At 46.4% G+C, this 27998-nt stretch overlaps 1 protein-coding gene across 2 annotated transcripts; it reads left to right on the top strand.

Annotated features, from left to right (window-relative positions):
- The first annotated feature begins 440 nt into the window (after positions 1-440).
- On the top strand, positions 441-27998 carry LOC147110829 (gelsolin-like). Of its 2 annotated transcripts, XM_086001190.1 has the most exons (13): positions 441-586; positions 1826-1915; positions 5598-5733; positions 6618-6706; positions 7485-7700; positions 9614-9747; positions 12661-12751; positions 15181-15210; positions 20139-20309; positions 22171-22345; positions 22793-22914; positions 26720-26797; positions 27891-27998. In XM_086001190.1, exons 1-13 carry the CDS (start codon positions 551-553, stop codon positions 27981-27983), a joined length of 1461 nt encoding a protein of 486 aa, XP_085857316.1. In that variant the 5' UTR covers positions 441-550; the 3' UTR covers positions 27984-27998. The 2 variants fall into 2 exon arrangements, with proteins under 2 accessions (XP_085857316.1, XP_085857317.1); XM_086001191.1 differs by lacking the exon at positions 15181-15210.

Raw genomic sequence — 27998 nt, 5'->3', positions numbered from 1 at the left:
AGGAAGAACTAAAATGTTAGGCATAATCTACCGAGCAAAATTATTGAGGCTGCTCAAAATACAGCGAGATGTCATGATAGGAGAAATAATGTGCTAGACGGGTTAGTTTTTGGTCTTCCTCCCGCCCCCCCCCCCCCCACCCCCCCAACATGCTCTTATTGACACCGTTTGTCTATCCTCACCTAAAGGAATAAAGAGCTTGATATTTGGTTGATGTCATTCATGATTCAGGACATTCCAAAGTGATTTACAGCCAGCAAAGAGCAAGCAAAGAGCATAGAGGGTATAATGACATTACAGTATAGTGATCTGCCTCATAGGGACGGCATTTTGTGCTGTATTGATCTGTGACATAAAATCAATTGCTCAATTAGATTTGATTTTTTTTAAACTGCATCCGTGTTTGTAATCGTGCGCCCTTCGTTCTGTGTTTCAGGAAATCTTGCAATGGTGTGGTTCACAGTGCAATAGGTTTGAACGGCTAAAGGCCACGTACGTAGCCAAGGGTATACGTGACAACGAGCGCAGTGGCCGTGCCACTGTGCGGGTGATGGAGGAGGGCAGGGAGTCCGAAAAGTTGATTGAGGTGAGGCTTGGGCAGCTCGAGAGCGCTGTGACGTTAACATTTTCAACCAATTGTTAATTATTAGAAAAAAGGTGAATTTTTAAAAATTGGTTTTCCTTGTGCCGTTTGGATGCCCCCAGTTTGTTGAAGTACCAGCAGGTGTCACCACAGTGGGGCAAAATAGGAGGAGTCACCCATTCGCGCCTGCTCCGCCATTCAATATGATCATGGCTGATCGTCTATCTCAATACCATATTCCCGCTCTCCCCATACCCCTTGATGAGAATGAAAGTTTGATCCACTGTATCCAGTGGTGCTGCTGTGGGAGGTCCTGAGCAGGTGTTGGCACGGAGGGAGGGACAATAAGGATGTGGGTGTCTGTCGTTCACTTTAATTCAGATTGATGTTGGTGGAAGCCAGGGAACAAGTTACCCATCCACATAACCCTTGGTATGGGGACTCCAGGGGAAAAAGGCATTTGTAATATTGCGTGGTTGGCGCTAATTTAATCAGATCAACACATCTCAGTCTAAAAATCTCATTTGTCTTCAACTGCAGCGGAACCTTATCCTTAATTTTAAAAAAAAAAAAAAAGCTCAATTGTGTTGGATCCTGAGCAAGTGCTGTGACTTGTTACCGAACATTGGTGATGGGTCACAGCCTCCTTCAGAGAACATGCAACCCACAATGTCATTTCCCCTCCTGAAGGTGCTGAGCCGCAACGAACACAGCTAAACCGACCCCGCCAATTCTTCACCTTTTTAATGATCCATTAGGCGAGGAGCCCAAGTGTCGGTCGCCTATCTGAAGTTGGGGCATCCTAGCCAGGTCCAATATTATCCTTGACTAATATCTGCACGTGCTCCATTTCCAGGAGCTGATTATTACTCTGCCCAAGCCTATTGTAGCAGCAATACTTCAGCTGAGAGCAGCTAACTCGGCTCCTACTACAGATATTAGAAATCTGGTGCACGTGGCTCGGTGCCACTTTAGTTACGCAACATGTCACTTGATGAGCCGACAACTTAGAGCCAGAATTGTCATGTTCAAAGGGAACAGTTGTGCCGAATGAGACCTTTTGGAACCGCTTTCCATGATGGCTGTAGGAACTTGTGTTGAAGGGAATATTGAAGAAGGAATCCTTCGGCAGATACAGCGGTGTAGAGGAAAGTCATTTGGTTTCAGCCGCATCTCTTGTCTGATTGTGACTGTCTCGGGGTTGTGGCTGGTTGGTAACTATGTTGATGCCTCCATTTTTAGGTTCTTGGACCAAAACCAGATCTGCCAGAAGGAACTGATGATGACATTAAAACTGATGCATCCAACAGAAAACTGGCTAAATTGTACAAGGTACGAACTACGACACTTTGTTTTTAGAAATGGAATATAACCAATCTACTTTTCATAGATCAGCCCCAGCTGTTCATCCCTCTCCTCACCAAATGCGTTAACTCCAATAAGCCCAGAGACGGAAGTTCGGACCCAGCTGATCTGAACGGCCCTGCACCATTGCACAGGGTGCATTCACCCACTGAGCCAGCAAGGGGCCTGTCCAGCAATCGGACTGAGTATCATGACCTTCAGAATATTACCTTTCCAATCTGTACGCACCTTGTCAGCTCTGCTGGAAATCTTTTGTAATTTTGAAGTTTCACTAATTATTCACGTGATTATTAGTTGGAAAAGAGGGGCTCTGATTGAAGCAGTCTTGATTCATTCTTTAATTAGTAGAATTTTGATTTTCTTTACATGTCTTGGTGCCGTGGGTTTAGTGCTAGTGTGGGGGATGGGAGTTATTTAACATTGATGCTGGGACACCGATTTATACTGATCTCTATCGGCACAGGTACTCGCGGTACTGTCACTGGCTCATGTTACCCACCACCTTCAGTAGCAGCAGGGACCTTTTTTGTGGTACTAAGACCGCCTAGTTCCACCTCCATAACGTTATCCGTCTCTGCCCTTGCCTCCGCTCATCTACTGCTGAAACCCTCATCCATGCCTTTGTTACCTCTAGACTTGACTATTCCAACGCACTCCCGGCTGACCTCCCTCATTCTACCCTACGTAAACTTGAGGTCATCCAAAACTCGGCTGCCTGTGTCCTAACTCGCACCAAGTCCCGTTCACCCATCACTCCTGTGCTCGTTGACCTACATTGGCTCCCGGTTAAGCAACACCTCGCTTTCAGAATTCTCATCCTTGTTTTCAAATCCCTCCATGGCCTCGCCCCCTCCATATCTCTGTAATCTCCTCCAACCCCACAACCCCTGGAGATATCTGCGCTCCTCTAATTCTGTCCCCTTGAGCATCCCTGATTTATAATCGCTCAATCATTGGCGGCCGTGCCTTCTGTTGGCGGCCGTGCCTTCTGTTGCCTCGGCCCTAAACTCTGGAATTCCCTGCCTAAACCTCTTCGCCTCTCTACCTCTTTCCTCCTTTAAGACACTCCTTAAAACCTACCTCTTTGACCAAGCTTTTGGTCACCTGCCCTAATTTCTCCTTGCATGGTTCAATATCATTTTTGTCTCTTAATACTCCTGTGAAGCGTCTTGGGACATTTTACTATGTTAAAGGTGCTGTATAAATACAAGCAGCAGCAGCAGCAATGCTGTAATAGTACAGATGGGTATCCAACTAGATAGAGACTGGTCTGGTGAAAAGGGTCAATGGAGCACTAAACTTATTTAAACCACTCAAATGTTGAACCCAGAAGAGAATTGGGAGCCTCTCGGGTGCATGTGACCATGCAGTCGGGTCAGCATTTTGGCTGCATCGTAATTTGAATCTGGGCCTATCGCCAAGAAATCCTCCAAATAAGCCACGTATCTTTGTGGATGTAAAGTCTGTGGGTTGTATAGCGAAGTAATACACAGACTACAAGAGTAACTTAAACAGGACTTTACTATTCGAAGGTCAGGGCGAATCTGCCCAATAAATTCTGCCACAGCACTTATATACCGGTGTGGTCACCGTCGGTATTACAGTATACAGCAGCCAGGATAAAGTAGTGCCACACCTAAAATAGTTCTCTTAAAGGTAGAACAGTTACATACACTACAGTGGAGTGTTTGCATAAAACCCTGTAGTGATGTAACCTTCAGTACGAGCAGGTTTAACCCCAATGCTGGAATTTCCAGTTATGGCACAGTTGCCTGCACTGGACCGTTGTTGGTATATTCCCCGTGCAGCTCGGAGAGATCCTGCATCTCCGCTTTGTTAATGCAACAGTTTCTGTCGGACCATTCAGTGTGTGTGTTTCTGTGGCATTTTTTTTGAATATTTGCAAAGTAACTTGTAAAATAGTAAATATCCCTTTTTTAAGCTAGACTTTCTAATTTAATTTGGGTTACAGAAGGAGTTGAGCTCTGGGCTTTATACAAGAATGCGACTAATTTGGAGGGTTTCTTGGTAATAGACTCCGATTGGAATTATGATGCATAGAAACATAGACATAGAAGATAGGAGCAGGAGTAGGCATTTCGGCCCCTCGAGCCTGCTCTGCCATTTAATGAGATCATGGCTGATTATGATGCAGTCAAAGTGCTTGCCTCGTTGCAGTCCTGCGCACCCAGCGGTCTCTGATTCTAGGTTGATACTTGCTGCCCATCAATGTACAAGTACAAGTACAAACTCGAGAGTGAACTGGTTCCTCGGTGCTGGGCTGAGAGTTGCCAACTTGCCTGAAGCAATGAGCCCTGAGCTGTTTTGAGAGCGAGGTGTGCACTCGACCAGACTTGTCATTCCAGTACACAAACGATTACTTCAGAAACTGTTGAGTATGGTTAACATCTGAGGTCGTCGTCTTCTGGATATGTTTTGGTTTCAACTTGAAGAATAACTTCAACCTTCCACCTCACTTCCCCACCCCCCCCCCCCCCCCCCCCCCCCCCCCAAACCCCTTCAGATGGTGCTGGTTTGTGCTAGCAGTCGATGAAAGGCGGTGGCTCTAGGGCACCTCGTCTTGTGCATTATTTGGACATGAGGGCCATCACGGCTGAACCTGGTCCTGTCCTTACCTGCTGTGTGCTTCCCCTGTAGTGGTGGTTGGATAGCCAGCAGGCTGGAGACCCATACAATTATCTTCACCACCCCCAATACCAACTCAGTCAGTGAGGCTAGTTGTATTGCCTCCATTGGTGCCCCTTTTATTGTTAACTTGGGCCATTGATTGACTCTAGTACCACCTTGGTCTGTATGGGTCAGTGCTCCATCATATCGTGCACTTGTATCGTGCACTTGTCGATTGAGCCACATGGATAATCGCATTCTAAAATCTTTATCTACTTTTATATCTCTTGGGTCTCGCCCTGCCAAGGCACTGCATGCACCAGGCTGAGGGGACCTGCTCCCCAGGCCTGTAACTGTGTAGCAGGGTGGCTGCTGCAGGTATGGACGTGGAAGCAGCCAGCTGTGTGTTTTTTGCTTCCCTCCCTTCTAGTGACCAGATCTGGAACCTCCTTCAGGAGAAAAAACTTCGACCTGCCCCCCCCCCCCACCTTTTTTATATCGCAGCAGTGCTCTTGATTGCAGCCTCGCGTTGGCTTTCCAGCTCTCCTCTGAAAGGCAGCAGTCCTATCCCTAATGTACAACGTCACTGTCGGAGCCATGAGCTGCTTCTCACAGCCACTTTTTTGTCAGCCGGTAGCCTGAGCTCTCTGCCCACTCATACAGATCAGTAATGCAGTTGCCTGCCCCTGCACAGACCACCTTTGCTACCAGGGAGGGAGAGGTGGTTGTGCAATCTAAACAGGCTGTCATGTCACTCGTGACAGGAGTTCCTGAATCGCCATTATAGTATAACGCATCTCCTTGATTCTATTCCCTCTCTGAGCCAGGAGAAGGTAAACTCCAGGTTTATCATGGACAATAATAAGACACGAATTTGGGGCAACAATTGAAACAGCTTTTAACATGGCCTTGCTCAATTCTCTGTGGTTATGTCACAAAAAAGGCCAGTTCCTTTTTTATAGGATGGTATTCTTGGCTGATTAACTTCTGACTGTAATGGTCTTGCTGTCTCTCTTTACAGGTTTCAAATGCCTCTGGGGGTGAAGTTCAGATAAACCTGGTGTCTGCAGAGAACCCATTTAAACAGAGCACGTTGGAATCTGAAGACAGCTTCATCCTGGACAATGGATCCAATGGGAAGATCTTCGTGTGGAAAGGTTTGAAGAGCCAAGTCGGCGAGTTGTGATGTTAGATTAACTGCAGGTTTAAGGCATTTATTTAATTTAAAAAAAAAAAAAAAAAAAATATTTGGCCAAGTTTTGGGGTAGAAACATCAAGCTTCTGTGTTCTTTGTCTTCACTTTGCGTGTGTAATAGGAGACCACTCGTTGCAACCCCTATATTGATATGCCGATGGGGTTAGAAGGTGGGAGGGGGCTCATGTGGAGCATACACACCAGTTGGGCTGAATGGCCTGTTTCTATGTTGTACATTTTATGTATCTGCAACATCATGATGATCTGGTGACTGCATGTCCTGAGAGTGAGGAGGAGTCCACATTAGCTGTGTTACTGTTTGAAGGAGAAATGGAAAGGGAGATAATAACTGAATTCAGCAGCAGTTGTGGTGCAGGGGGGCATTAAGTACTTGAAACCTTTTTAAAAAAAATGTAATAGATCAGTCTCTGAATGTGTGCACCAGCATTTATTGCCTATCCTCTGTTGCCCTGTGAAGGTGGTGATGAGCCGCCGCCTTGAACTGCTGCAGTCTGTAGCAGTTTGAGTCGACTGGCTCGTGAAGGTAACGTTTGGACTCTCTCTCATTAGTTTCATTGTTTTACTGAGGGTGCTTTTTTTTAAACGGGATTCAAATTCTCAAAGTACCACGGTGGGATTTGGACTCTTGTTCTCTGGATTACTAGTCCAGTAACATAACCACTGATCTCACAAGAATCCTATCTTTTTTTTTAAATTGGAGACATTTCTGTCTCCTTTTGCCTCCAGTGAGTGTTGCTTTGATCTGATATGAAATTATTGCTCAAGTTCCAGTGAGGGGAGGAGAAAGGAATTCTTAATGTCTTTTTTTTGTTGTGAAATGTAAAGGTAAAAAAGCTAATCCAGAAGAACGGAAAGCTGCCCTGAAGGGTGCTGAAGACTTTATTATGAAAATGGGGTATCCCAAATACACCCAGGTAAGATACGCCGGAGTGCTTGTGTCAAACACGGGCAGCAGAGTCCCTGAGCCCTTCGAGCTATGGACCCTACTTCCTTCAAAATGTTAGTTTAAAAATGCTTGCCAAAGAAAGCCTGGAAAATGTCTGTGGGGTGTTGGAAAGTTTGAGGCTGGGAATGCTCACTGCCAAGGAAGGATTTGGAATTTACTCCAGCAACAACAGGCCAGAAGTTAACCCATTTTATAGCCAAGGGTCCCCCCGAGTATTCTGTTTGTGTCGCCAGTGTGATAGGAATTTGATTTTGATAGAAATGTTTGTAACGATTAGATTTTCATCTTGGCCGTCCAGAGGAAAGCTGATTTTAACAGTGTGTGTGGAAAATTTACATTTCCAGTCGGGTATAAACCAGGATGTTGTATTAAACATCTCCACGGTGGCATAGTGGTTAGCACTGTTGCCTCACAGCGCCAGGGACCCGGGTTCAAATCCGGCCTCGGGTGACTGTCTGTGTGGAGTTTGCACATTCTCCCCGTGTTTGCGTGGGTTTCCTCCGGGTGCTCCGGTTTCCTCCCACAGTCCAAAGATGTGCGGGTTAGGTTGATTGGCTATGATAAATTGACCTTTAGTGTGTTAGGGGGATTAAATACGTGGGGTTACGGGGATAGGGTGGGATATGTGTTGGTGTAGGGGTTACGGGGATCGGGTGGGATATGTGTCGGTGCAGGCTTGATGGGCCGAAATGGCCTCTATTTGCACTGTGGGGTTTCTGTGATTCTGTGAATATTCTGTCTCTTAGGTCCAGATTCTGCCCGAGACTGGCGAGACTCCACTGTTCAAGCAATTCTTCAAGAACTGGGTTGACCTGTATCAGACCGAGGGACTGGGAACCTGCTACATATCCGGGCAAATCGCCAAGATTGAAAAAGTGCCTTTTGATGCTGCGACTTTGCACGAGTCTCCTGCCATGGCTGCCCAGTACGGAATGGTGGACGATGGGTCTGGAGAGAAAACGGTAAAACACCAAACCCCTCACTCATGGTGACCTAGAGAGGCACGAGCTGAGCATGCAGGCTGTGCTGTATACAAAGTCTGCTTGTAGGAAACCCATTCATAACTCCGAGTCTAGCACTTGATGTAGATGTGTTGCCCAACTGTGTAATGAAGGCTCGTCATTCCAATTTGCACTGCAGAAGGATCCCTGTCACTGGCAACGCACTTTCAACAACAATTTGCATTTACATAGCGTCTTTAATGTAGTGAAATGTCCCACGATGCTTAACTGGAGTGTGAACTTTCAAACCCAACCATTTAGCTTTCGGCCCTCCATTTGCTGTGATACGTCGGCAGCCATCAATCTTCTCTCAATCACTCACTCACCCTCCCTCCTTTCAATGGCTTTGATCCCAGCAAATAACTTTAATTCTGTTCCCCTGATATGGTTCCCATCTTTGCTCCCTCAAATCCAGTGGACGTAGACTTGAGCATATCTGGTGCACAACTGGTTTAGCCATCCATCATCAGATCTGGCTGGACCACGTCAAGCGTGGCTGTGCTTCATTCTCCTTTGCCAAAACTGCTCACTGCTCCCGAATTATCCTGGAGAGTGAAGATGACCTCCGGTGGCTTATTTCCAGTACTAGCCCCCTCCTTCCACTCCTCTCCCTGGCCCCCTGTCATCTCCTCCCCTTCCAACAGCAGGTAGAAGGAGCTCATGGATATTTGTCAAGAAGATTGAGACCATCTGTTTAGCTGCCTCTGCTGCTTATCACCCACCCCACCGCGCCCCCCCCCCCCCCCCCCCCCGCCCCCCCCCCCCTCGCCTTGCCCAGCAAGTCAAACCTCTCCTGTCCTAGCCCTAAACCCGTGTCTTTCTCTGGACACATTACTGCACCAACAGTTACTCCACTGATATTTGGAAACCAATATTGTGTGCTCATATTAGATTTGGGTGTCTTCAGACCCTAAATATCTTCATGTAAGTGTACATCACAGGACTGCATTACTCCTGAGTAAGTTACTGTGTACCATTGTCAAAGGGGATGGCAGATTTTATATTGAGGTCCAGATGACCATGTAAGTGCAGATAGGCAAGTACCTGCTTGGCAAAGAGTTTGAAGTGTGCAAGATGAAATCTAAGATTTCTGTTTCGCAAACCAGACTTTTTTTATTAAAGAAAGTAGCGACTGTGTAGACTTTATAAACTTTTGTTTTACTTTGAATGTAATGCTTTTATTGTGCATTTATTGCTGGATCCAGTTAAACTAGAACAAGTAAGGGGTTGGTGCCATGGCACCACTGTGAATGGTAGGACATGGCCTTGTTGCTGAGTTTCTTCTCTAAGGGCTGCTGCTGTAGAGAGATGGATAAGAATCAGACAAAGAGCCATCCTCGGCTGGTCTCGTGCATCTCCTGGCAGTAGATGCTTTAGAGTAGGTTGGCCCATCTACACTCTGGGCAGGAAATGAAAGCTGACTGGGAAGTCTCACTGGGGGCAGTATCAGAATTATTAGCACCATTAGCCTGGCGCAGTACTGGTCCCACAGACCACGGGTTCTGTGCTTGATCCGTGATAAGCTAGTTGATCTTAGCAAGGACGGCAGTGAGGGGACTATAATTTGGCCTCTGTGTTCCCAGGCCAGAGAAGGGAGCAGCCACTGTGTACTGCAAGTCAGTGGGGCTCCCCCCCCCCCCCCCTTTGCTGGAAGTGGAGTGTATCTGCGCCTGACTAGGGCTGAATGTAGTTTGAGCAGCCGCTCGCTGTGTTGGCTCGTACATGACGAATGGCCAGTGGTCAATGCACTAAGGCTGTCGCTGCTCCCAACGTGGGCCGCTGCCTTTGGGAGGATGGGGTGGTGGGGACTGGGAAGAAAAGGGATAAAATGCTGCCTTGATGGGACCAACAATAAATCAAACTGAAACTTCCAGATCTGGCGCATCGAAGGCAGCGACAAAGTGTCCGTCGACCCGAGCACTCACGGCCAGTTCTACGGAGGAGACTGCTACATTATCCAATACGCTTACACCTTCTCTGGAAGACAGGGTCACATCATCTATTACTGGTAAGCTGTTGAAAAGCTTTATCGGATACTTTTTTTCTTTTGGGTTTAAAAAAAAAAAAAAAAAGTCTTTGGCGTGTCCCTGATGCCTCGGTGGGCAAGTGCTCGCTGCGGCACACACCAGGGCGGTTCTTGGTTGCACTCTTGGTCTCCGCTGCAGTTTAAGCTGAGGTGGCCTCAGCCAGATGTAAAAGACCCTGTGTTTTGGAGATTTCTTCCAGTGTGCTGGCCAGTATTACTCACTCAACCAACACCACCGAAAGAGAGATTCACTGACCATTCCTCTCGCTTGCTGTTGGTGGGACTTTGCTGTGAGACGATTGGCTGCTGTATTCACCAATGTAACCATGACGATGCTTCACAACTTTGGGGTGTCTCCAGTATGTATGTGAAGGGCACTAGTTTAATGAAAATTCATTCAGTCTTTATTCCTGGTTCAAGTGGCCCTGGGTGTGGAAGGGGGAAATTAATTAGTGTCTTTTTTTCCTGATTTGTTATTCAGTGCCCCTTGCTGATAAAATACCTGCTTGTGGATGTCCGGTGAGGGCAAGATCAAGCCTTTGTAAACACATTCTGCTCGGGGTGGGGGGCAAGGCTGCATTTATTGCCCATACCTAGCTGCCCTGAAAAGGTGGGAGTGAACCTTTTCCTGGAACCACCGCCAGCCCATGTGATGGTGTTGCCACAATGGTGTTGGGGTAGGGAATTCAAGAGTATCGTCCTGGCAAGGGTGAAATAAGTCTCCAGTCAGGCTGGAGTGTGACTTGGAGGCGATGGTTGTTCCTATGGCATTGCTGGTGGGAGTTCCTCCCCATTGCTTGTGAAGAATGATCACTTGTCTGAGATCCCAGGGATCACCTCGAGCTTATGGGAACTGTACCTCGGCATGAATCAGTGCTTGCACAAGGAGTAGAGAGTGGGGGAGGCAACTTCTGATCTATCATGGAGTATGGTGGGGCCTAGGTACGGAAGAAATGGCTGTTGCTCTAATATGCGCAGGAATTTTTAATATTGATGATCTGCTCCATTGCTAGTTGATTTGAGAAGCTAGTGTAATTCTCAAGATCCTAAAACCCCTGGAAGCGGACCTCTGCCAAGCAGATGTGCCGACTCAAATGGAGACCGTTTTATTAAAAAAAAGACAGACAGCAGCGTTTGCAACCCTACAAGTGCCAAGTAACCCCTTTGATTCAATTAGTGAATGGAGAGAGTGCTTCCCCCTCTCTCTCTCTACTTGATGTGGAGCTGAAGATTCCTGCCCCAATGATGCAGCTTGTTCCGGCCCCATGCATCGCAAGACCCTTCTCCCCAGGTCTGGCCTGACTGGGATCCGCTGTGCTTTACGACTTTGGCGCAGGTCTGTGAAAGAGTAGAGTTGGCAGGGCAGGACCTTGGTCAAGTCGGCTCAACTCCGCTGATGACCAAATATTTGAAGAGAATCAAAAAAAGTTTAGAAAATAAGTTTCAGGTCTAGAAGGCCTGTCTGGTCAGTAAGTTCATGTCATTGATATAGATCAGCCTCACCTGTCTGCTTCCTCAACCTGTTCCTCAATCCCTTCTTCCTATAGAAACCCATCGAATTGCCTCCTGAAACCTATTGACACCGTTAATTTCAATGGCCTTCGCTGGTAATTTATTTCAAAAGTCTGCTGACTTCTCTTACTCCAAAATGTCATTGTTTTTAATGTGTTCTCTGGTGTTTGAGGTCTCTTGCAGTAGTGATTTTTTTCCTGCCTAAATTCTGTCCGTTCCCTTTTATGGTAAATGCTAATTAGCTTTGCAGATTCTCCGGGACCTTTGGCATCGATCTGTCGCTGCCTCATCTACTGAAGGGTTTTTTTAAATGGAAAAACTTTTAATGTGAAGGTGTTATGCTCTTTAATAAAAGGAATGGAGTTCATCTGTTCCCAGTGAAATGACACTTTACACAGTCGATAATGTGCCCAGTGCTGCCACCTAGCCGTGCAGTAACTGCACCTGTTCCTGGATTGAGGAAAGAGCAATTTGATGTTTATTAAACGCTAAGCATATTCATTACCCTGATCGTGAGAACTGACTGTTTCTGACAACTGACCAGAGAGTCACGCCAACGCCCCACCATTCATGGCAGTAATGGGTTGTTGATTAAGATATTGCACTTGGTGACGTTTAATTTGCAATCCAAAGACTCTCTTTCTCTTCTTCATCCTCTCCGCCATCTCTCTTCCAGCACCCATCGGTGGCCACAGTCCCGACTCCCTCCCCCCCCCCCCCCCCCAGCTAGCTCCGCGCAAACTGAGGACTGAAGCTGGGGGTGTCTTCGGTACTGCGCCAGTAGGTGTGTTTCTTCTTCTTAGGCAGTCCCTTGGAACTGAGGATGACTTGCTTCCACATTAAAAATGAGTTCTCAGGTGACTGATGAGTCCAATGAGGGACCTACAGCCTCTGTCACAGGTGGGGCAGATGGTGGTTGGGTTGATGTGCGCTCCTTCCGCTTGCTCCCGGCGAAGAGACTTGAGGTGTTCGGCACCTTCCCGGATGCTTCTCCTCCACTTTGTGCGGTCTTGGGCCAGGGATTCCCAGGTGTCGATGGGGATGTTGCACTTTTTCAAGGAGGCTTTGAGGGTGTCCTTGAAGCGTTTCCTCTGCCCACCTGGGGCTCTCTTGCCGCATCGGAGCTCCGAGTAGAGCGCTTGTTTTGGGAGTCTCGTATTGGGCATGCGGATGATGTGACCTGTCCATCAGAGCTGATCGAGTGTGGTCAAAGCTTCGATGTTGGCCTGAGCAATAACACTGATGTTGGTGCGCCTATCCTGCCAATGGATTTGCAGGATCTTGCGGAGGTCAGTCCGCAAGGTGTGTTTAGCCACTGAGGCACCAGGGGAGCCAACTAGAGTCTAGTCCACTGGTCAACTTGTTGGCTTTTTTGTTTTCCAGGCTGGGAGGTGATTCGTCACAAGATGAAATGGGTGCTGCTGCCATCTTGACCGCCCAGCTGGACGAGGAGCTGGGAGGCGGTCCAGTCCAGGTAAAAAAAAAAAAAAATCTTTCTAGCGCAAAAGAGTTGAAGTACGTTGGAAACGGCCTGTAAATTGCCATCCCCGATCTTAGTAAATGAATGCAGGCGTCGCATCGGTTTATTTTAAATCATTACAAAGACAAGTGTTTTTTGGCCATTTTAGTATGGGAGACATTAATTTTTAGGCTAAAATGTTTCTGGTGCAGAAGAATGCACCGACCACACTCAAAGAAAGCAATCCGAATTAAACAATTGTACAACTGTTTTCTCCTAGCTTGTTTATGCCGAGTGTCAGTCCCATGACCGGGCTCGGTAGGCGAGTGCAGCAGGTCATTCAGTGGCGCTGCCTTAATTACACGTTTGGCTCTTCAGCCAGCCAGCTCTACAGGGCATCAATTATTTTTATTGTTTGTGTTTGTGCACATCAAGCACTGCAGACACCAACCATTTAATTCTACGGTTTGGGTTTTTGTTTTTGTTTTGCTGTTTAAATCTCGATTTGCATGGCCACCAGAAACTAGAGTGCTGAAGCCGAGCAGCCAGATACATTTAAATTCTATTATTAAATGTCTTCACAGGTGTCATTAAATAAGAGGATGGAGGGATTCCCCATCCATTTCTCTGGTTTAGGCACCAATCAATGTTTGCACTTTTCACATTCTCCGTCGCAGTGTTTATGCGCAGGTTTTACTGTGTCCCTGCTGTAGCCTGAGGAACTCTGCATTGCACAGAGCACCATCCCCTCCTACTGTCCCCGTCACCTGAACAACTTCGCGTCAGAGTTCTTCTTTCTATCAAATACCAAGTGCTTTTAAGTGAGGAAGTAAGAAGGCAAAGTCAAACATAAAAGAAAGACTTGCATCTCTATAGCGCCTTTCACGACCACCGGACGTGTCGAAGCACTTTACAGCCAATGAAGTACTTTTTGAAGTGGAGTCGCTGTTGTAATGTAAGAAACGTGGCAGCCAATTTGTGCGTAGCAAGCTCTCTCAAACAGCAATGTGATAATGTCCAGATAATCTGTTTGTTAAGGGATAAATATTGGCCAGGACACTAGGGATAACTCCCCTGCCCTTTGAAATAGTGCCATGTCCACCTGAGCGAGCAGACGGGGCCTCGGTTTTACGTCTCATCCGAAAGACAGCACCTCCGACAGTGCCGCACTCCCTCAGCACTGCAGTGGAGTGTCAGCCTAGCTTTTCGTGCACAAATCGCTGGAGTGGGACTTGAACCCACAACCTTCTGAGGCGAGTGTTCTACCCACTGAGCCGCAGCTGACATGCCACATCACTGCTTTTGTAGGACAGTAATCTCCTGACCATCGAATTCATTGTGGGGAATGTCAGACTTTTACCAAATAATCCACCCCTACCCCATTCACTGGGGTTTAAACCAGGCTCTCATTCTGCAACAGACTATGCAAATACTTCAGAAAATAACATCCAAGATTTATCCTTTCACTTTAGTAAACACTTTGTACCATCCATTAAACAAATGGATGGTTTCTTGGTTGCTGTTGAGTGCCCGTCAGCTGCCTCCTCCATGAGTGAAGCCGGTCTACTTGCTTTCAAAGTGCTTTTGTAATGGAGGTCCTCGCTGGGTTTGAAATGGATAATGCTTTCTTGGTTAAATCCGAGTCCTTACTTTCTCCTCTTCAGTCTCGTGACATGAAGCCTGTTTTCAAAAGAGAAAAGGGGGGGTGGGGGTGGAAAAGGAAATATTTGTTAAAATAAACAATGCTGGAAATGAACCGTGCGACGGTCAGCATCTGAAAGCAAAAGAACCAGAGCAAGATCCTTCTTCACAATTGGGAAGGTGTGTGAGCACATGGGGCTCCCTTTCATACACCAAGTGTTTATACCTGTATCTATCTCGGGATATGGGTGTCGCTGGCAAGGCCAGCAATTTATTGCCCAACCCTTGTTGCCCTTGAGAAGGTAGTGGTGTGCCGCCGCCTTAAACCAGTCCCATGAGGTGAAGGTGCTTCCACAGTGCTGTGCGGTAGTGTTCCAGTGATGCTTTGCAATGAAAATGAGCGCCAATATCATTAAGTTTAAACATGCACATTTGTGCAAACACACACACCAGTCATTAGATCACGTCAAAAGAATAAAGGTCAGACAGACCTACCAGTTTGTGTGAGAAATAACTCTGAACAGACAATTTCTCTCTCCTTCCAGTCTTGCACAGTGGTTTAATTCAGAGTTCCTCGGTCACAGCAGAACTTTTATAAAGGCGACTAGATTTGACCACAGTGGTGTTTACAATAAGTGGAATAGGAAGGATCCGTTTACGGTGTTGTGTTCACTATCGCAGGTTTATGGTCAGACCGAGTTCAGTGCAAACTGCAAAAACCGGGCTCTTTTTAACAAAATAACTGTTTGCATTCAAGAAGCAGGACTTCATTGCTGACTGACTGAATTCCTAATTCCCCGCAGGGACCTGACGGTTCCCGAATCGTTAACCAGGTATCTGCACCGGCTCGCTGTAGATCGTGGCCCCCTTGGCTTTGAGTGATGCGGGACTAGTAGAAAGTTGAAGTGCATTTGTGTCTCTAACCATGAGCCTAGCAGGCATGGGGCAGTAGTGCATGCTTGAGTTGGCCTTATGTCGCTGCTTTCTTTGTCAAGCACTCTGAGTGAACAGCTGTTTTATCACCAGCAAAGTAGAGTGTAGACTGGCAGCTGTAGATGGAATGCCTTTCCCTTTGCATCCATTGATGTCGTCTGTCTGGCCTCCTGAAAGATTAAATATGTAGCTGATCCTCTGATCACGTCAGTGTACCATTTTGTTTTTTGTTTTGCTTGCCTCCAATTCCCCCCTCGCATGTTAACGTGGGTGGGGTTTTAGAAGGAAAAAGGGTGGTGTCGGTGCTGTGAAGTTTAAACCCTTTTCTAATTTTGGCAGCCAGTGTCGGCACTGGGAGCTTCCAATTGAAATCCAGCAGTGGTTAGATTCAGAGTGAAGCTCTCTGTTCTGTCTCGGCCTCCACCCCAACATGAGAAGGAAAAGCCCATCTCGCTGCATTTTTCACCTCGCCTTCCTTGTTTCTCTTGAGTGAAGCTGTTAGTCGAAGGCTAGGATTTACTGTTTGGGTTATTGGCCCTGGAATACTTGAGGAATTTGAACGACATTCCTCAGTCCTAATTTAACAGTGATGGTATCCCATTTGTTTTAAATGCACTAACACTGCCGTTTACAATGCCAGAGGAATTTTGTAATTGTGTTGAGTGTCCATACACTGGCACAAATGCTAATTTTTTTTTTTTTTTTTAAAGCTTTTGATCTTTTTGGCAGTTGTGCCAGTTATCTGTGCCCATTAGGGTTAAAACTGGCCACTTCACTTTTGACCATAGCCAACAAAGGCATTCCACTAGTCAAGGCTGGCATCTCGATCCCACGGGGGCGATAGAATTCCAACCCACTGCCACTCCCAGCTTTTTGACTAAAGATAGACTTCTTATTGTGCATCTGTGTGATGTGTTCAATCTGCTTTGTATGTGATGCAGTCCTTATTTGGGCACACCCGCAGCCGCTTACTACTTCCACTAGATGGAGCTTCAGAAGCTGCAGTTTCCCCCCAGACTTTTACAGCCTCACTAATGCACCGAGGGAATTTCACTTGCTCCTGACTGGGAGGGAATCTAATGGGAGATCTACAGCTAAACTCTTGTGCATACAGAAGTTGGGTTATAATTGTTTTCAGTTATCCTGTGAGAATTCAAATTAGTGGGCAGAAATATTTAAAAAAACTTTTTTCTCTTCTCCACCCCCTCTTTTTTTTTTTAAATGTGGGCCATTGCCTATTAATACTTTTTCATCCCTGTTTGAATTTGGGAGTAGAGCTTTTTTGTAGTTGGCATCAGCAATGAACCAAAAAAAAAACAGTTGCTATTTGCACAAAGGCCCAGAAATTGCAACAAAAAAAATAATTTGACTGTAATGGGAAGGAGTCTTTTTGTAAGGTCAGTTGGATACTATAATTTGTATGCGTCAGGCGCTAGTTTCATAATGTACAGGCAAGTAGCTGATATATTATCACGAGTGAGGAAGCAGAACCCAACAGAGTAACCTCTGGCTGTGATGGAAGACAGACGGATCCTCACAGCAGAACCTAGTTACAGGAGTTGGCCATTCAGCCCCTCGAGTCTGTTCTGGCATTCAGTGAGGTCACGGCTGATCTGTATCTTGACTCCCTTCCCCTGCCTTGGCCCCAAACTCTGGAGAATGGAGCAATGTTCCCTTAATTTATTTTTGGGGTGGGGGGTGCGTGCCCCATACGGCGCACGTGAGGGTTTTTCCCCAAAATGCGGGTGAGCTGGCTGCGCGGGAGCTTCGGAGCGCTGCGTGGCCGAGCAGCTTAAAGGGAGCATCTAATCACAGAGCAAGACTCAGTGGAAACAGTGACGGCAATAATGGCAACGCGCCCCCCCCCCCCCCCCCCACCCCCCGCACTGGGAAACAAACATGTAGTTTAATAGAGGGAATTTCTTTTATATTTTAATACAACTGTGAGCATGTTACAGGCTCCGTCAGAATTTCAGGTTTCTGACTTTTATCCGATTATCAGAATTTCTTGATTTGAAATGCAGCATTTGACATAGCCCAGGAAATCCTGTTCTCTGATATGGGTGCTGGAAGCTTTCTATTGTTTTTGTTCTTTCTGAATTCGTGTTAGGAAAATGGCATGAAATCCGCTACAAGAAAATTGGTGCTTTTCAGATCAAAAGTAGAACCGAGTGATCAGAACCTGCAAACTTCAGGTTTAATGGCAGGAACAAACCAATTACTTCAGTAAATCATGAGCTATTACAGTTGTCTTCACGGCATAATGCTAAAATCAGCTGACGTACCCCCTCGGTGCCTGCTCCCCAATGGGGTTTTGTTCAGCTGCCTGTACGTGGCAGTTGACTGAAGGCGTGATCTATATTGATGTTTCCCATCAAGTGCTCCCTGTAGCAGAAGAGTGACTGCAACAGCAGCACCACACAGCAGTCTACCATTGTTGACTTTAACCTCTTAATTCATCTCTCTCGGGGAGGGGGGGGGGTGGCTAATTATCAGCTTTAATCGGGTTTATGCCTACAATCAAGCCTTGCACATGCCCGCATGTGAACTGATGTCCAGGTGAATTATTAACATAAGTTCCAGGCCAGCTCCTTCCACACTCTGTCATGGCACAGTCACCACTTTACACCTGTTCTGTCTGTTTCCTACCTGTGACTTGTTGCAGGGATTCCACTGTACTGATATTAGGCACTTTTACATTGACACTGGGACTATGGCAGTGACCGGTTACAAGTGTGGGATGTGTTTGATTTGTACGAACAGGAAACCAGGCTCCACCTAACTTTAGTGTTGCTTTAAGGACACCGTCTCTGCCATCTTTCTCTCTTTGCATGGGTCAGTTCTGCACTTAGAGCTTGTTTTTCGGTGACTAATCTCAGTTGTTTCCTGTCTGATTTAAGCTACTGCTTCGAAATTCCTTTTTTATTTTACTCTTTCTTGAATTGTTCCAAACACACTACTGCTGCACTGTTTGTGTGTCTCTCTCTCTCGTTTTTCCCTTTCAATGACACGGCCTCTCCAGGGATTATAGAAGGGGATCGTAAACAATCACGAGGCATGGTTTACTGAGAAATGTGCCCTAGCGGGTGCTGGAAAATATTAATATCATGAGCTAGTTTATTTTTTCTTATCGGAGCTCTGATCCTTCTGTTTTCAAACCGCACCCCCCCCCTTCCCCACATGCCATGGTTGGCCACCACTGCCCTCCCAAACACGCCATGGTTGGCCACCACTTGAGTGTGAGCAGCTTGGCTTTCAAGCCTCCAACACTGCTCCTGTGCAGCCGGTTGCCAGGACGTATGCGAGATGGTTGTGGGATAAACTCTCCCTTCTGGGGTTTTTTTTTTTCCTTCTCTCTCCTGGGGCAACTTCTGCTTTCCCATCTCCTCGGGCAGCCCAACGCCGGTGGGGAAAATGGCACGGCTGAAAGTCATGCCCTGGCATTCTGTGCAGCAGCATCACCACATCAACATGGGCTGAGTTCATTGGTGGATCTGTCTGTCCAATCAACCATCTAGTTTACAACGTTCAGTTTGGGAGGAAAAGGCACTGACCATGTACGCGCTTTAATAGATACATCAGTATCTAAACCCCTTATTTTCTATTTGTTCTTTCCCTCGCAGTGCACATTGTTGTCTGGTCCTGAAGGGCAGGCACTTTGTAACTAATCCCAGAAGCGAATATTTAAATTTTTTTAAAAACCCAGCAGGAATGTGCCAGGCCTCCATTTGGCCCCTCCTGCTGAAAACAGGAATTCACCTGGGCAAATGTGGGCACGGCCCATGTGCAAGTAGCTCATGGCACCACAATTGAGCACTGGCGCTGTTCTTGCTTCAAGTGACAGTAGGTCCAGATCCAGATGGAAATTTAAGAAAGCAAAATAAGTTGCTTGCCCCCCCAAGCCCACCGTTTGGAACAAGGACCAGTGATGAAGTTTCTGACGAGCAGTCACGGGCTCTGTATGTGATCAAACCAATGATATCCCACATTGCTACCCAGTACAAGGAGAAACACCAACTTTAAACTTTTTTTTATTCATTTATGGGATGTAGGCGTTGCTGGCCTTGAGAAGGTGGTGGTGAGCCACCTCTGCAGTCCGTGTGATGAAGGGACTCCCACAGTACGGTTAGGTAGGAAGTTCCAGGATTTTGACCCAGCGACGATGAAGGATCGGCGATATACTTCTAAGTCAGGATGGCGTGTGACTTGGAGGTGGTGGTGTTCCCATGCGCCTGCTGCCCTCTTCCATCTAGGTGGAAGAGGCCGCGAGTTTGGGAGGTGCTGCTGAAGAAGCCTTGGCGAGTTGCTGCAGTGCATCTTGTAGATGGTACACACTGCAGCCATGGTACGCCTGTGGTGGAGGGAGTGAATGTTTAAGGTGGTGGATGGGGTGCCAATCAAGCGGGCTGCTTTGTCCTGGATGGTGTCGAGCTTCTTGTGGTGTTGGAGCTGCACTCATCCAGGCAAGTGAAGAGTATGCAATCACATTCCTGACTTGTGCCTTGTAGATGGTGGAAAGGCTTTGGGGAGAATCAAGGCTAGCAAGTGTTAGAAGGTGGGAATTCAGCCCAAAACCTGGGCAGTTTTAAAGGTCAGAATGGTCCAGTCTGAGATTCTATGGGCCACTCTATGTAATGCTTCATATTACAGTACACCTATTAATTGGGTGGGTTGCACAGATTGGCTTTCCTAAGATTAAAACAGTGTATTAGATCATGTTAGTAATTGATCTCTGCAAGGCCGGATTTCCCCATAACCACCTTCACTTTTTTTTTCAGTGTCCTGTCCGTATGTAAGAGTAACTGTTTCTTCTCTCGTCACTCAACAGGTGCGTGTGGTCCAGGGCAAGGAGCCGGCCCATCTGATGAGCATGTTTGGAGGAAAGCCAATGGTGGTTTACAAAGGTGGCACCTCTCGGGAAGACGGCCAGACCGCGCCGGCAGAAAATCGCTTGTTCCAAGTCCGGGCCAGTAGCTCGGGATCCACCAGAGCAGTGGAGGTTAGTTGGTTTAATGCCGGCTTTCCTTTTGCCTCCCTATTCCACGAGAACCATTTCAAATCCTTATGAAGAATGAGCACAAAAGCAAAATACTGCGGATGCTGGAAATCTGAAATAAAAACAGAAAATGCTGGAAATACTCAGCAGGTCAGGCAGCATCTGTGGAGAGAGAGAAACAGTTAATGTTTCAGGTCGATGACCCTTCGTCAGAACTGGAAAAAAGCCGGAGATGTAACAGATATTCAACAAGTGCTGAAACATTAACTCTCTTTCTCTCTCCACTGATGCTGCCTGACCTGAGTATTTCCAGCATTTTCTGTTTTTATTATTGAAGGATGAGCAGGTCTGACTAAAAGGCAAGGAGGAGCCTTGTTCCGGGGAAATTTAGGGGATGGTTGACTATATAAGCGACGAGGTTTCCTTTTGCTCTTCGTAGCAAGAGTTTTAAAGATTTTCCTTTTGTGCATGTTTGATTTCACCACAAATGACAGACTTCAGGAACCCACCCCACCCGGTTCCTTGAGTTCTCGCAGGGCTGGTGTGTTGCCAGCAGATGTCACTGATGCACAAGGCAGGCTGGAGACGGTGACTAAACAGTGACCTGTACTTCCTGGCATGGGCTGTCCCTGCCACAAAACACAAACTTCCTGATTTCATACAAGCTCCATGTGGGGAAATCGTTACTTGCCGCTATCCCCCCGGTGTGAAGGCCGTGCGGTTGGAATGCACTGATCAATAAATCTTCACCCACACTGGGGTAGCCAGCTCCTGGTGGAACGTATTCCGGGAGGTTTTGTCACTTGACCAATTGCCCCGCCCTCACACTTCTGCCATCGATCGCCTAAAATGCTGCCTTCAGATAGAAACTCCTTCTAATTAATTTTATTTTAGATTCTATGCAACGGAGGAGTATTGAAGATACCCGTGAGCTGGAATGTGGAGAGGCTGCCTGAGAGTGTGGCACCAATGGAGAAAATGTGGTTTTGACCTGTAGTGAGTTACAGCCAGTGTCCTCCTTGTGTACCCCCCCCCCCCCCCCAACCCCGATGATGTCATTGTGTACCCCCACCCACCCAGTTAGGGACCCTCTGCTTTAGAAGATGATAAAACAGTTGAATAGTCATTGGGCCAAAAGGTTTTCCTTCTGTAACAAATGTCCTCGCTGTCTGGCAGTGCTCCAAGTACTGTGTGCATGCAGTCAGTTCCCAGGACATCCCTGCAAATCTTATCGAACTGCTGATTTGATTGACTGTGGCTGCAGCTTGCCCGTGGGAAAGCTGATCCAAGTGTGGCAGGCATAGTCGTCGGTAATGAGCTGGCAGATGCTTGGTATGAGAAGGACAGTGTGCCGAGAAGGTGAGAACAGCAAGTGTCTTGTCTTCTGACTAATAGGAGCTTCCTCCCATGGGCCAGATATGGGCAAGGGTTGCTAATTGTGTCTGGTTTTTTGAGGGAGTTGTCTGACCACCAACTCAAATGATGCCCCCCCCCCCTGCTCCCGTGTTGTAACTTGGAGACATCAGTTACTAATGCCGTTGAGGTGATTTAAGCAGCTGCAGAGCTCAAGCTGTGGTTCCACCTTTTGGTCCGGCCCCAATCTCCTCCTCCTGCCCGCCCCTACCCAATAAATTGGTGTTGAGCCAATTCTGCCCCTGCCTGAGTTTTACAAGTCTTGAAATATGAGATGGGAATGTTGGAGTATATCTGAAGTCTTTGTGGGTCGGGCAACCTGAAATTTCAGGTGAGACATTGTGGAAATGTGTCGCATTGTGTATTTGGGACCCCCTCCTGTGTGGGCCTGGGCTTGCTGGGGACGGTGGCTGTCCTCGCTGGTGTTGTGAACTGTCTCCATTCCCCACAGGTCGACGCCGTTGCCTCCAACCTGAATTCAAATGACGTCTTTGTCCTGACGACTCCTGGCTCGTCCTTCGTCTGGGTTGGCCGGGGAGCAAGTGATGCCGAGAAGCAAGGGGCCCAACAACTCCTCGACATTCTGGGGGCCAGTGCCTCAGAAATAGGCGAGGGCAGTGAGCCAGGTGGGTGACGGCGTGATCCTGCGCTGCCGGCCGCGCGCGCTCTGACCGTTTACTGTTATTGATGATGATGCATTCTGTCTGTGGCGCCTTTTATTTTCTGCAATGCTAGTGTCAGAAAAACAGGGGGGTGGGAAATCGCAGCCACCTTGTACTGATGACTTCTTGATTAACTCCCTTTCCATTTTAATGGTGCAAAAGATGCCCACATTATATAAACTTTCAACCACCAGACTTTTTATTAACTCTATAAAAATATACAATGTGGACCGCTGTCTTTTTATACCAGTGACTCGCCCACTTTTTCTTGTGACTTGCTACAGTATTTTCAGAGTAAATACACCGCTTGAACCTTGCTTGCAATCCTCTCACTGCAGTCCGTACATCTCTTGTGGCGTGTCTAATTGTTTCTCTCTTCTACGCTTTTATTTTTTACTGTTTTGATGACAGATGAGTTCTGGGAGATCTTGGGCGGCAAGGCAGATTATCGCACATCTCCGAGACTGAAGAACAAAATGGACGTTCATCCTCCTCGTCTCTTTGCGTGCTCCAACAAGACTGGACGCTTCATTGTGAGTTTAACCTTCGGTTGCTGCGCGTTTTGGGTTTCCAGGAATTGTTGGCCCCGTGGTACAATGGTGCAACACTCGTGTGAGATAACTGAGGTGTTAGATTTCAAATTAGCAGCAGGGTTCAGTCCAGAGTCCCTTTTTTTTTGTGTGAGGGGTTTGAGGTCTCGGCTGACTGCTCAATAGGGAATTCTGATAGTGAAATGGGAATTAGTGACCTTGAAGACAGAGACCTTTTTCCACTCGTGTTAATTTGCCAGCTGACTAGCAGTGGATACTAGTTTCTGAAATACAGGCACGTTGGCATCAGAGTGCTGGCAGCATAGTGCCACTGGGCCAGCATGATGTGGGCTTACTCCCCAAGGATTTGGAAGGGAAGATTTTTGCCTGACCGACCTCGACTTCTTTTGAGGAAGTGACAGCTGTGCACGTGGGTTGTCACTTCTGCAAAGAAGCCCAATGACTTGACGTACCTCGACTAGCAAAAGACGTTTGATAAAAGTTACACGCCAAAGGCTTATTTAAACTCTAAAGGTGTGAGGATTCAAGGTGAATCTTGAGAATGGATTACAAAAAACTGAGCACACATTGGCGGAGTCTTGTCCAGAGTGGGGACATGTACTGAGTGGGGTAACGAGGCTCGCTGCTGGGACCCCCCTGCTCTTTCTAATTTACATACATGCCTTGGATTGAGAAACTCCATGCAAAGTGCTCAAATTCGCAAATGGTGGCAAACAAGGAGTTGGAATCGGAAGAGGCAACTCTGCAATTACAGAATGAGTTGGACAAAATATGTAAATGGGCAAAACAATGGAAGGTGTAATTTAATGCTGAGAAGTGTTCAGTACTGCACATGGGTAAGAAAAATAGACGCCACATGAACTCCCATGAATGGTGTTGAAAGCGCTAAAGATGAAAATGAAATGGGCTTCGAGGTCTTTGTTACCGCAATGCTCAACATGTCCAACTGATGCAGAGCATCAATCGGCAAAGCCAGTAAGATGTTCAACTACGTAGCCAAGATAATGGAATACAAGACAGTGGAGAAATCCGAGACACTGGCGGCAATGCAGAGTAGATCCACAAGGGGGTATGTATTGCAAGGAAAGACTTGAGAAACTTTGACTTCAGTCTAAGTAAGGTGTCTGAGAGGCAATTTGTAGAGTTATGCAAGATTGGTACAGCATGGAAAAACATAACTTTGTATACTACCTTAAATTAAACTGCAGAAGTAGAGCAAGGGGACACTGGTTCAAACTAATAAAGTAAATAAGCATAAGAGGGAGAAGGGAATAGAGGGTTATGCTGATTAGTTAGATGAGGAAGGATGGGAGGCGGCTTGAGTGGAGCATAAACACTGGCATGGACTAAGAACATAACATAAGAAATAGGAGCAGGAGTAGGCCAATCGGCCCCTCGAGCCTGCTCCGCCATTCAATAAGATCATGGCTGATCTGATCCTAACCGCCAATCCACTATCACAGAACCATCTCCTGAATCTAACAGAATTAGACACACGAAATAGGAGCAGGATCAGGCTACACGGGCCCGCTCCGCTACCCACAGGGCCATGACCGATCCAAACCTAGACTCATGTCCAAATTCCTGCCTGCTCCCCGTAACCTTTAATTCCCTTTACTTCTAGGAAACTGTCTATTTCTGTTTTAAATTTATGTAATGATGTAGCTTCTACAGCTTTTTGGGGCAGCATATTCCATGGACCTACCACCCTCTGAGTGAAGTAGTTCCTCCTCATCTCAGTTTTGAAAGAGCAGCCCCTTATTCTAAGACTATGCCCCTAGTTCTAGTTTCACCCATCATCGGGAACATCTTCCCCGCATCCACCCGATCCAACCCTTTCACAATCTTATATGTTTCAATAAGATCGCCTCTCATTCTTCTGAACTCCAATGAGTAGAGTCCCAATCTACTCAACCTCTCCTCATATGTCCATCCCCTCATCCCCGGGATTAACCGAGTGAACCTTCTTTGTACTGACTCGAGAGCAAGTATGTCCTTTCTTAAGTATGGACACCAAAACTGTATGCAGTATTCCAGGTGCGGTCTCACTAGTTGGGCCAAATGGCCTGTTGCATTTTCTATGTCATTTAGGACTGTTACAAGGAAATTCTTCCTTGTGCAAAGAGCAATTAAAATGTGGGTTAGATTTGCAGGTAAACTACTGGAAGCAAAAACAGTTGGTTACTACAGTGGGCGGGTGTTGGGATCTCTGATGGATGTATTAAGATGGGCCAAATGGCCACCTTCATCCATAATTAGCTTGGGTCTTGTGAAGTCAGCCTGGCTGGCACTCGCAAGGGGCCTTGTGCTGTCACACCAGCCACTCTCCTGACCAGGACTGGGGCCTGATGAGGGCGGACTAAAAAAAAAAATTGAGAAATCCTGAGTCATTAAAAGAAGGAAAGAGCAATGGACTTGGGAGTGGTGCCAGGTTGCATTCTTTGAAGATTTTGGTGTCGGCTTCCATTTTGTGATTACTATGTGATCTGATCCCGTCAGTGTAAGCAAAACCAGTTCAGCTGAAAATGAGGAATGTGCTTGCATGATACTGAGGTAAGGAATTCCAGCACATTTTATGGAGGAGTAGGAAACTCTGAAGCAATTTAAGCATGAAGTACATTCTGTCCACAACGTACTGCCACTCAGCAACCCCCTCTGATGGGTGGAGTGGTGACTGCCCTGGAACTGTTCACATTCTGTAAAACAATATCATCACTTGGAAGAGTGCGAAGTAATTTTTCAAATCTAATTGGACATAACCCATCAGGTCAGAGCTGTTTTTATGAAATTTTATCTCTATTCAGGCACATGGGTTTGCAGATCTAATTTCATTTTTTTTTGTTTGCTTGGCGACAAACACGAGGGTGGAGGGAGTTTTAACAATTTAATGGAGGGAATTTAAGAAAAACAACACAACACAAGACTCTGAGAAATAACACATGGAGTTGGCACTGTTGGCCCAATCAGCGAGGGTAGGGGGGTAATTCTCGCATAGCTGCCCCCTGTAACCTCTGATGATGTAATGGAGTTGACCAGTATGACCCCCCACCACCCCCAAGCTTAAGAAAAATCTGAACTAATTCCAAGGTAGAAATAACTTGAGTGCTGTTTTTAAAGACTTGGTTAATGGGCAATTGTGTAAAATTTTGTTGTGCTATTTTAAGTCTTTAAGACTCTAACATTCAAAGTAACTTCTATCCCCAGATGTTAAAGACTTGGTGTCCTGATTTGAGGTGGTTTAATAAAAAAAATTTAAAAAAAAAAGAAGCACTCTCCTCACGGCAGATATTCCACCTCGCCATTAGAATGGGTGATTCTACAAAGGGAATGCTTTATATTTTTAAACGTGGAAGGGTTAGATATTGACCTTCCCATCTGGTAGTGCTTTAAATTCAGCCCCGACTGATTGATTTGGATGTTCTGTGTCTGCTGGTTGTAAAGGTCCTGCATGAAATGACTTTGGGCACTCTTAATCTATTTCCAACGGATCCACTCTACAAAACTGGCCCGGATTGGTCACTAATGGGCAATCTTGCTTCACAAGGCCACAGGATGGCCTGTTTGAGAAATTGGATAAATGTCTCAACTGGTGCATTTAAGGGATGCTTTTGCCATTTGAGACATTTACGCTGCATCTAGCTGGTGGCCGTCTAACCCGGGTGTGCTTGACATCGAGTGCCCGAAGCAAACTTTTTTAACACCATTCGCCTTATAATGAGTGCGGAACATGACGGTATAACAATTGCTCGTAAACTCACTGATCTGGTGTTTTTTTTCCTCTTGTCAGATTGAAGAAGTGCCTGGTGAGCAGACCCAGGATGACTTGGCCACCGATGATGTCATGATTCTTGATACATGGGACCAGGTGAGGTTACCAGCTTGTTTTTCTGTTGGGCTGTATCTGCTCGCATATACAAGGAGGCTGCAGTTCACGAGGCCAGAGTTTGCAAGTGCTACCAGCCGATTAGAAAAACAACTATATAGCTTTGCTCTGGATTGCATGAGAACAGTGCTGTTCGTGGAGTTAGGATGAACGAGAGCAGATCTATTCTCTTACCAAAAACCTGCTATCTTCGCAACCCATAATATGCTGATGATGCAAAGCTGTTAATATTGAGGAAATACAACAAGCGATATGTAGTCGTCAACTGTGATTAAATAAATGGTTGCAAACTCATGTATTTACATTTAGAGCAATATATATTATGCAGTTAATCTAAAAATGAGCAGTTATTACTCCAGAGGTGAGTCACTGCTGGTCTGGATCAGGTCACCTGCATTCTAACATTTAAAAGTCTCCATTTTCCATTTCTTCCGGTGGGATGTAGAGTTTATTAAAAGTGCATCTGTGGAAAAGCCCAGAGCTCTTGTGGAGCAGTCACATCACTCCGCTCTCTCTACATCTGTTTCGTTTCATATTTTTTTTTAAAGTCCATTGTGTATAATTTTGACTTGGGCTTGGGGGAAAACGAGCAATATCCGATCAGCCGCCCATTATAAATCTCTCCCAATTTTAATTTCTATTGGTCAGTGGAAGTAAAAACTGGGAGAGATGCATAACAGGGGGCTTATCCAATATCTCCCAAAGTCAAAATTAGCCCAGTGTGTTTGAGAGAGAGCCACTTTCCTGATGCAGTCGAAGGGCTCATGTCCAACAGTGGGACCATAGCTTACCATGAAAGAAGGGTAGCAAATTATTGTCGTCCAGCCGAGTAATGTGAGCGAGTGCTATAAAAAACCATTGGTGATTTCTCAGTTTAATTATCATCTAGTGACGAGCAAATCAGGAAGATTAGATGTGCTTCTCTGCGATTAATTTTCAAGTTGAGGTTTCAAAGTTATTGTGTGTCTGTCTCCAGAATGAGTCTTTAACCCACAGGAGTTGCAAGTTTTTTTAAACATTTAGTTGCTGTCTGCTCTTTGACTCAACTGATAGAGTTTGGTCTTCTCGTTTCTAGGTGTTTGTCTGGATAGGTAATGAAGCTCATAATGAAGAAAAGGCAGAGGCGACAACATCCGGTAAGAACTCGACACCTGGCCTGTTCATTTAGTCTCAATTTCCCCCC

Source organism: Somniosus microcephalus, chromosome 11 (assembly GCF_052327205.1).
Source record: "Somniosus microcephalus isolate GS21.2 chromosome 11, FLI_Smic_1.0, whole genome shotgun sequence".
NCBI classification, from domain to species: domain Eukaryota; kingdom Metazoa; phylum Chordata; class Chondrichthyes; order Squaliformes; family Somniosidae; genus Somniosus; species Somniosus microcephalus.
The sequence above is the reverse complement of the archived record's forward strand: the minus strand, read 5'-3'. Positions and strand labels throughout refer to the sequence as shown.

Excerpts from the sequence above, each read along its gene's own strand:
- LOC147110829 (XM_086001190.1), top strand. The coding sequence starts at position 551 with ATGGAGGAGGGCAGGGAGTCCGAAAAGTTGATTGAG. Across the intron at positions 15,211-20,138 it reads GTTCCCGAATCGTTAACCAG|GTGCGTGTGGTCCAGGGCAA; the intron begins GTATCTGCACCG and ends GTCACTCAACAG. Across the intron at positions 22,915-26,719 it reads ACAAGACTGGACGCTTCATT|ATTGAAGAAGTGCCTGGTGA; the intron begins GTGAGTTTAACC and ends TCCTCTTGTCAG.